At 51.4% G+C, this 10,017-nt stretch overlaps 1 protein-coding gene across 1 annotated transcript; it reads left to right on the top strand.

Annotated features, from left to right (window-relative positions):
* Positions 1–8,388: 8,388 nt before the first annotated feature.
* TMEM238L (transmembrane protein 238 like) lies at positions 8,389–8,628 on the top strand (the record flags this gene model as incomplete). Its single annotated transcript, XM_081161759.1, has 1 exon — positions 8,389–8,628. The coding sequence occupies one exon, from the start codon at positions 8,389–8,391 to the stop codon at positions 8,626–8,628; it is 240 nt and encodes a 79-aa protein (XP_081017885.1).
* Positions 8,629–10,017: the final 1,389 nt, after the last annotated feature.

Below are 10,017 nucleotides of genomic sequence, written 5' to 3'. Positions count from 1 at the left end.
CAGAGATCCTGGTCCCCTTAGTCTCCCCACTGTCCCCTCCTCTTACTTTCCCAGCTTCCTCCTCAAATAACTGTCTGTCTATCCTGAGACATCACCACTGGGGGAGAGCCCTGTAGCCTCTCAAAGCCCACAGGCACCAGTGCAGTGTGTGAGCCATGGGGCTGGATGCGGGTGCCTGGGCTAACAGGGGCCAGAATTGGGCTTGAAACTGGGCCTACTCATCCTAATGCCAATGTGCCCTCTCTGGAGGCCCGGGATGCTCAGGAGAGCTGGTTTGGGTATGGCCAAAAAGGGAAGGCCCAGCCTTTTCAGGAGATGGATGATGCTGTCCAATGTGGTAGCCACATCTGACTGCCTCTTTCAAATTAAATTAACTAAAATTAAATATAACTAAATATTCTGTGACTCAGTGACACCAGCCACATTCCAGATGCTCAATAACCACAGGTGCCCAGCTGCTACCACACTGGACAGCACAGGTTATAGAGCATTTCCATCACCGGGAAGTTTCTACGGGACAGTGCTGGTGTCCGACACAGCTGAGAGCCCCCTTGGCTGGGACTCTTCAGACCTGCCCCACTCCTACGTTACACATACGCGAATACGTAGCTGCTGTACTGTGTTCTCGCTGCCTTCCTGAGTCAGGAAAAATAAAATTCTTTCTCCTGTTTTTCTCTTTCTGTTTTTTTTCCCCCCAGCGTTTTTCTTTAATTTCTTCTTTCTTCCTATTTTCTTTAGCTCATCTTGCTTAGATACTATGCATTAGTATCTAATTAGATACTATGCATCTAATTTCTTAAGATGCATAGTACCTTTTAAATAAAATTTATAAATTAAAATATTATAAAGTTTCAATTCTGAATAAGTTCTAGAGCTCTGCTGTACAACACTGTGCCTATAGTTAACAACACTGTGCTGTGCATTTTAACATTTGTTAAAAGGGTAGTTCTCGTGTTATGTGTTCTCGCCACAAGAAAAAACAATTAATAATTTAAAGTTTTAATTAATTGAAATAAAATATTATTTAGCTCTTCTAAATCCTTAAATAAATATGTTTGGCTGTGATATGTGAAATTCTGAGATTTAAGTGGGATTTTAAATATCCCACTGTAATGGTATTTTTTTTTTCCAAATCATCCCCGCAAGGGCAATAGCCTCCCGTTGGATTTCTGCCTTCAAGGAGCAGCCCTCCCTCAGGCCAGCGCCCCAGGTTTTTCTCGGGGTCCCTGGGGTCCTTATTCTTGTCCTGGACTGTCCGTCATTGACTCCCCAGCTCTCCTTCATCCTACAGACAAAGCTTCCCGGCCAGTTCCCTCTGGCCAGGCTCAGAAGAGTCAAGGTTCTTGCTCAACCCCCCTGGGCCCATCTGCTGGCAGCGCCAACAGCCATGGGCTCGGAGGAGCAACGAGCAGGCACATTGCAGAGGGAGGGGAAGACGGGCCATTTTCTGGGAACCCTGCCCACCCCACGCTGAACGCAGTCGACCACTCACTTCCTCTGAAACATCCTCTCTCCCTCAGGATTCGCAATACAGCCAGCTCACGGTTGCCTCCTCTCTGTAGATGCTCTTTTTCCATCTCTTTTGCTGGCCCATGCTGCCCTCCCCAGTCATTCCACGCGGGGAACCCTCGGGGACCCGGCCCTGGTCCCCTTTTTTGTCCCTGACCCAGCGCTAGAGCTTCCAACCAATGTATCCAAACCCACTATGTCCAAAACTGAACTCGTGGTTGTGACCAAACCAGGCTCTCTTCCAGTGTGCCCTGTCTCAGCAGGCACCACTAGCACCCAGCTTTGCAAGACACAAACCTGGCATTCAGCAATGAACCCTCGCCTTTCCCTCATCTTCGTATTGAACTTGTCACCATGTCCTGTCAGTTTCACCCCCTGGTTATCTCTGGGGTCAGCCCACTTCCTTCCATCACCACTGTCACCGGCTCCGCCTCTTCCCTGGTCTACTGCAGCCGGGCTCACTGCCTGCCACGTGCCAATTCTCATCCCCCCGATCTGTTCTTTACACAGCAGCCAGGCTCCTCTTTAGAAAATCCGGATCACAATACCTTCTGCTTGAGCCTCCAGCAGCTTCCCAGTGCTCTCAGGAGGAAGGTGCCAACTGGCTCTTAATCTCCTTTCTCCCTCTTGTCTCAGCCACACCAGCAGTGCCACCTGTCACCACACAGCGTTTGCACACATTCCTGCCTCTCCTGGAAAGCTGTCGCCTTGTCTTCACCCCTCCTCACCCAGCCTCGCTGCACATCCTTTGGATCTCAGCTCAAGCATCAGTTCCCCGGGGAAGCCTTGGTCCAATCTTCCTTTTCACATCCCCAAGGATGGAAGCCCTTCACCACGGACAGCTAATGTCTTCCATACTTGTCTATTAATTCACTTGATTAACTGTTCCTTTCTCTTCCTCCCTCTCACCACCGTAAGCTCCCTGGAGGCAGGCACTGTACTTTTCTTGCTCATTTAGAGCTGACTTTCCACCTAAAGATGTCTCAGCAGCTCAAGAGAGCTGAGCCTGAGCCCCCAGTGGAGCCCAAGGGTGGGAAGGCGGTTAGCCCTATAGCTCTGGCCCCGGAGCCAGTGCATTGAGGCACCAGGCAGAGACCCTGGGGCTTGGCCCTGGTCCAGTTGGGAGGGGAAGGGGGTCCTGGACAGTCAACCTTGAGCAACTCAACCCAGGGACCTTGCAAACAGGCCTTGCAGCTGATTTCTCCTGAGGCAGGTGAGTGACAGCAAGAAAAATGGTGAGAGACAGATTCTAGCACCACCCAGCAGGTATCCTGGGGGCAATGCCTTAGGAGTGGTAACCCTGACATCTCTCGCTGGGTGCCCAGCGATGCATTTAGAGCTGAGTGTCAGCAGGAACACATGATAAAACCACATAAGTGTGGCAAAAAATCTAGAAGTTCAGGAGAGCATTCCCCTGAGCGATAGGACTTCAAGGTTAAAGTTATCATGGAAGCACTTTGCTTTGGAGCAGGAGCTGCGAGGGCGCTACCTCCCCAGAGACGGGAAGAAGAAAGGAAAGACACAGAGGGGCTTTGAAGGTACCTGGGCAGATGTGGGAGGACTCTGGTGACACAGCCTCGGCTTTTCCAATAGCTGGGCAGTGGCGGGCATTATCAAACGACTCCAGTGAATAAAGACTGGGTGTTGTGTTTCAAGGAGAAGGCAGAGCCACTCCCTGTCTGAAATGGCAGTTTCTCAAAAAATTAAACATAGAATGACCACATGGTCTAGCAATTCCACTTGTGAGTATACGCCCCGGAGAATTGAAAGCAGGGACATGCGCAGGCAATTTGTCACCCGTGTTCATGGAAGCAGTATTCACAGGAGCCAAAAGGCAGAAGCAACCCGAGTGTCCACGGACTGATGGATTGATAAACAAAACATAGTGTATGGATACCGGGGAGTATTAGTAAAAAGGGGGGGATTATGACATATGCTACGCTACGGGTGAAACTTGAGGACATTGTGCTAAGCGAAATAAGCCTGTCTCAGCGGGATAAATGCTGTACGATTTCACTGACATAAGGCCTGAGAGTCGTCAGATTCATAGAGACAGGAAGCAGTGTGGCTGCCAGGAGGGTGGGGGACAGGACTCTTCAAGGGGGAATTTCATTTGACTGAACTCTACACTTAAAAAGTGGTTAAAGTGATAAATTTACATTTTGCACATTTTACCACAATTAAATAAAAATTTTTATTTTTTTAAATTAAACAGGAATAAGAAAGAAACTACCTGATTCACCGAGGGTGTTGGGGAAATTGTTGCATGGGACTGCGAGCAGGAAAAGTGGAGGAGTGGTGTGCGTAGGTGGTGCACGCCTACCAGAGGACCAGGCTGCAACCACAGCTCGGTCACTTGCTGGGTGACCGAGGGGGGGGTCGCTCAACTGCTCTCGGCTCCGGAGCAGAAACAGGGCTGCTGGGGGGACAGCTGATGCTGAATGCGGATGATGCCTGGTGCTGTGCCTGGTGTGGTGCAAGTGCAACACAAGTGTGTGGAAATACGATTCTCTGCTAACAAGGGGGCAAGGTCATTAACCTGCTGAGAGCGACGGTGATGAGCATGGGGAAGCTGCCGTGGGGGAGGCTCTTGACGTCAGGATGAGAGTAATGAAGGTTCAGATCAGCCCTGTGGAAGACAGGAGGGAGGGCCAACGGGCGTGCTGAGCAGCGGCAAGGGCACCCTGTGATGCAGATAGGTGGATTCCAGAGGCCCAGGAAGGACACTTTGGGGACCTCTCAAAAGTCCCCCTGAGAAGCCTAACAGAGAAAGAATAAAGAGAGTTGAAAACTGTCAGATGCTCCTAAGAAAAGAGGGGCTCTATTCCTTAAAGTTCCGGCCCTAAGCCCCGGCCTGGAAAAGGGGGCAGGGGGAGGGGACTGCATCAAGACTGATTGGAGAACATCGGTCAGCGTCAATGGTTTTCCAAATTCTGGTGCTGTGTCCCTAGGGATGTGTGAGATAATTTTGGTTAGCACATGGGCTCACACTAAAAGACATAGTCATTTTAGCTCTTACCTCATCTTTTATCTGACTCCCAGAACGCAGTCCCACTTGGTGCTGTGAATCTGTCCCCTCTGAAATCTGTGAAACTCACGCCTTTATTTGAGGAAGAGCGAACAGGCCTCAGGTTCAGCAACTTCAGTAGGCAGTTGTGTCTACTTCAGGAGTTGCCAAGTCTGGCCCACCACCTGGTTTTGTAAATAAAGTTTTATTGGAACGCAGCCACTTATTTACATATTGTCTATAGCTCTGTGGCTATTATGGTAGCAATGAATGGTTGTAACTGAGACCTTATGGCCCACGAAGTCTAAAATGTTTAACATCTGGCCTATTACGAATGAAATGTGAGGATCTCTGGTCCAGTGTACGTTGTTTTGTTTTCAGTGTATATATTCTTAAATACTTGCTGTATATTATGTAAGTGATATCAGTTTTCCACTGATGGAGACAATAATTAATTGAAGTAAAAAAAAAATCCACTTAAAGAAAAAGAATTAACAAAATATTATAACAGTAACAAATTAATATCACATATGATAGAAGTGCACTGCAGCTGTGACAAGGCTTGATAAAAACGGGATTATGAGGCTAGGGAAAGTGGAGAGATTTGAGAGCGATGGCGATAAAGAGCAGCTTCAGGAAAGAGGAGAGATTGGGGACTGGAAAAGCATTTCATGAGAAAAAACGGATTTGTGTGTATCGAGGGATGATCCAGCGGGTCAGAGGAGGCAGGGAGACAGGGAGCTGTAACCAGGGGAAGAAGCCAAGACTGATAAAGGGGAGGAGAGTCAGTGGCTGATCCCTTCCAGCCCGGGGTTTTCCCTGCAGGGGCATGGTGGCAGAAAGAACGTAAAGATATCTGTGACAACCACAAACATAACACTTGTCTATGTTACAGAGGACAGGTTCCAAGCACTTTATACCTATGAACTCACTTAACCTTCACCATAACCCTGTGAGGTAAGGAGTTGTTTTACAATGAGGAAATTGAGGCACAGGGAGGGCAAGTGACTTGCCCAAGGTCACACAGCAAGTGAGTGGCACAGGCTGGTGTGGCTAGACTCACCCAATATCTGAGCCTAACACTCAGAAGGTGACTGGGCCTTGGTCATTCATACAGTCAGGCCTGGGAACCATGACTCTGGGTCAGCTGAGCACCTGCCTGGCCTGGCCCTGTCTCGGCCTCAGCCTGCCCTTTAGGACCTAGGTCATGGAGATGCTGTCATCCTTGTGACTTCACAGGAAGATGACAGATCATGATGATTTTGCCAAGGGAGTGACAAGGTCTCAACTGCCAAGAGGAGGCAGAGCTCTGAGGCAGCAGCAGAAGGACAAACCTCTCTGAGCCACAGGGGTGGACACAGCCCCAGAGAAGTCTTTGAAGCAGAGGGGCAGAGGGGCTCTGAGGGACCAAACCTGGAAGTCACAGGCCAGGGCTGGGTGCCCTGCTGTGCCCTACACACCATGTTTGTGATTCAAAAAGCATAACCAATCCTATTGTCTTACATTTCCTTGCTTTTGTAGTATTTTCATTTAAATTTTTAAAATTTTATTTTCCCTGATCACCATTTATCCCCCTATGTAGTATTTTCCATTGCATTTATGGAAATACACAATCTGAAGTTGTATACTATAATCTGAAAATATATCATTTATGTGTTAGTTAATCGTCTTCCCCCTTCAAAGTTTGGCTCATCATGTCAGGTTCTGTACTTGACCTTATTTCCTGCTGCCTGACCATGTAACAGGTGCTCAGTATTATTGGTCTAATTTAAATCCCACTCCAGCTCTAGTTTCTAAATGTGTCGGCGTCACTCGGGGTTGCTCACCGGGACAGTGACAGTTGATTATGAAGGCCATGCATCTGCAAGCCAAAGAATGGCAAGGATTGCTAGCAAGCCACCAGGAGGGAGGAGAGAGGCAGGGGCAGATTCTTCCCCTCAGCCCACAGACAAACCAACGCTGTGGACATCTTGACCTCAGACTCTGACCTCCGGGACTAGGACACAAATCGATTTCTGTTGTTTGCGCCACCCAGTGCGGGGTTCTCTGTCACAGCAGCCCCAGGAACATCTTGTATCTATTTCTAGTCCCATTGCCAGCTTGGACAGTAGACTGGTCTCGAAGGCTGTCTGAAGGAAGAAGAACATGACGGTGCCGTTCCTGTTAAAACTGGGCCCAGCAGCCCACCCTGGGTCAAGTATAAGAATGTCTCTTGTAATGACCAGCCTGTGGAAGATGGAAGCATGGTGACCAACCATCCCAGTTGGCACAGGACTCAGAGACTTCCCAGCACATAGGAATTTTAACACTGAAATTGTTCACATAAGCATACACAGGTCTCTGCACAGGAGCCCGAGGACCTGCAGGTAGCCAGGCCTGGACCGTCAGCCTGAGCAGCCATGGCAGGTGCTTGGCCTGCCCCTGCAGAGGCTTTGCTGTCCACCAGCTGTTCTTCCCCAGGTCCTCCCTCCTGCTCAGAGCTGGGGCAGGGACCTGAAGAGCCATGGCTCCCGCAGCCCTGGGAGGTGTCCCTGTATAGGCACCTAAAGGCTTCTGTGGATCCACTAGGGAAAGATGCAAATACTCAGTGGGAGGTTGGCCTCAGCTACTTATCACTTTGAGATGCTCCAGACCATCCGCCTGGCTCGAGTCAAGCCTTTGGTGTTTCAGATCCTAAAATCTGTACCGCTCCTAATTCTCGCCTTCCCCCCTACTTCTATCAGCAAGTTTCCCATTCATCTGGCCTATTTTATACCTAGGACACTAAATTTGGACCACTCGTTTGTTCTCACCCACTGGGGAAGACAAAGGAAAGAGTGGAAATTATTTCTTTTGGTTGTGTGGGGAAACTGAGTTCCAGACAGTTCTGGTGCCCAGTTCAAGGCAGTTAATTGGGGACGGGGGATAGAGGACAGCCGTCTGTGCCCTGCAGAGGTGGCTGATGACTCTTACTGCGTTTTCCTCACTTGATGGTCACTTTGAACAGCCTGTGAGCGGCCACAGTGATAAGACCACCCACTTTATACATAACCCCTCAGGGATGCGGGCAGGGTCGCTGAGACAGAAAGCAAACGTGAACTTAGTCCGTCCAGAAATCACAGGGAACCAGGCAAACATTTCTTGCCTTTTGCCTGGAGGTGCCTTTCGGTCCAAGCCCAGTTCATCAGTCAGAGGCCAGAGGTCCTTCTCACCCTGCTGTCCCACCTCCGTCATCTCAGTCTCTCTAATCTCTGTGATGAGCCTCATTGGAGGAAGCCCAGGTCCTGGGGTCTCCAGAGCAGAGAATCTATAGGACACACCGAGCTTCTGTGGCTAATACTGACTGGTTCTTACAGCACATTTCAAAGTCTCTTTATGTCAGTGAACTCTCTCCCACACCCTTTACATAAACCCTCCGGGCCCCACCAGAAAGAGTGGGGAAGGGTATGAACACCCCACCTTTCCACACGAGCCGAAGAAACCATGTCCCGAAACCTGGCAAGTCTTGGCCGGGATGTGAGAGTCAGAGAGTAAGGCCCCAGGCAGCCCTCCCAGCCCCCAGGCTCAGTGCCCCTGGTCCCCGGGCACCCTGACTCCTCCTGTGCTCTGTAACTTGCTTGGTCCCAGCAGTGACCAGTCCCCACAAACAGTGATGTCAAGCTGTTTGGTCAGGATCATTGCTGAGCGGTGAAGCAGTTAGGAAATATCCTGCCCCACTGGCTGCCGTGCTCATAAAGGTAGATCCACGTGTACTTCCTTGTGGCTCCAGACGGACGGCTCACCCATTTGCCCACACCCAGTGGAGAGAGAGGGCAGCAGGAGGCAGGGCTGCCAGCCTCCCATGCATATCAGGCCTGGGAGTGCAGCCGGGCTCCTCGCGCTGCTCCGGGGCCATGCTCCTGGGGAGGCCCTGGGGAAGATGCAGCCCCGGGCGGTGCTCAGTCCTCCTCATCCTGGCCCTCCTGCTCGATGCCCTGGGACTGGTGCTTCTGCTGTTGGGCATCTTTGCGCCACTCGATTACTGGGACTTCTTTGTCTACTCTGGGTCCCTGATCCTGGCTTTCAGCCTACTGTTCTGGACCATCTGGTATTCCCTCAATATCGAGCTGCCTCTTGAGAAACTGGACTTGTAGCTTGACCCTCAGCTTTCTGTGAACCTGGGGCTGCTGGCAGTCAGAGGAACAGGACATGTGGCTACTCCCGCCCAGAACACCCCCCAGGGAGCAGGTGAGTGCACAGGAGACCTGCCTGGAAGACGGAGGAGTGGCTGGGGCTCTGCTGAGCCGGGGCAGGGTCTGGTCTTTGGAGGCTGAATGAGCAGCCGCAGCAGGAAGACTCGGCAGGGGCTCTGCCCTCCAGGCTCTGGCTGACGGTGGGGCAGGTATTTTCTCCCTGAGGACCCTCATTCTCATGGAACCCAGAGGAGGGTCTCCACAGCCCTGTCCACTCCTGACACTCCTTGGAGGTCTTTGCCACAGGAACAGGAAGTTACCCTCCAGCTTAGAACGTGGAAGGAAAGGGCCCATCTCGACTGTCTGTCGGTCTGGCCCCAAACCCCTGCTGGGGAGAAAAGCCTTTAGCTCTGGGAGAGGATGGGAAGGTCCCCACAGCTGCTGTGCCCTTGCATGGGCACAAGCTGGGCTGCATGGGAGGAAAGAGAGCAGAACCCCCCAGAGCGGCCCTTCTCACTGGCTTCCTCCCTGCACCCACCCAGGTGGGCATGAGGAGGGGCCAGGACCTGCCCGCACGTCCACTCTCAGTGCCCCGCCCCCTCTTCCAGCAGTTCCCTGACCCCATCTTCCCCATGCACCTCCCATGCAGCCAACACCCCCCCAAGCGGGCCTGGAAGACCCCGAAGTAAGAGGCCAGGGCCACCCACTTCACTGTGCCAGCTGCACTTTCCAGCCCAGCCAGCGGCTCGGTTGACCACATGTAACCAGAGGCAGATAACTGTAAGGTTCCTCATGTGGATGCAGAACCCAAAGTATAGAGCTGGCCTGGCCCCCACACCCTGAATTAGAGGTGGACAGCTGAGCCCGAGGGACGGAATCAAAGCTCCAGCTGCTTGAAGGTCGGTATCCGCCGCACCCCAGGCAGACAGGGACCTGCACTCAGGCGCAGCGGGCACTCCCTTCTGAGTCCTGGATGTAAGAGCAAAGGTTACTGCCGGGTTGGAAGGAGGAAATAATCATGGTGTCTTTTCTGGGAATTCCATCTGACCCTCAGAACCGAGAGATGAGAGCCCCACTTTGAAGAGGGTTCAGAAGGGTCGGGTGACCCTGCCCTGGGAAGACAAAAGGAAGTGAGGGCTCGCAGTGCCTGGGCCCTGCTCGGAGCAGCACTTGCTCACCGTGTGGCGCTGAACAAGTGGCATGATGCTCTGAGCCTCAGTATTCTCATCTGTAAAATGAAGCGAATATTACCTGTGCTTCTTGTAAGGATGGAAAATAGGTAAGGCAGGATAAGGCTCTTTGCGAACAATGGCTTTTCCCCATGGCAGATGTTGTTAGCAGCATGTAATA

Source organism: Miniopterus schreibersii, assembly GCF_964146895.1.
Source record: "Miniopterus schreibersii genome assembly, chromosome: 16".
Lineage (NCBI taxonomy): Eukaryota > Metazoa > Chordata > Mammalia > Chiroptera > Miniopteridae > Miniopterus > Miniopterus schreibersii.
The sequence above is the reverse complement of the archived record's forward strand: the minus strand, read 5'-3'. Positions and strand labels throughout refer to the sequence as shown.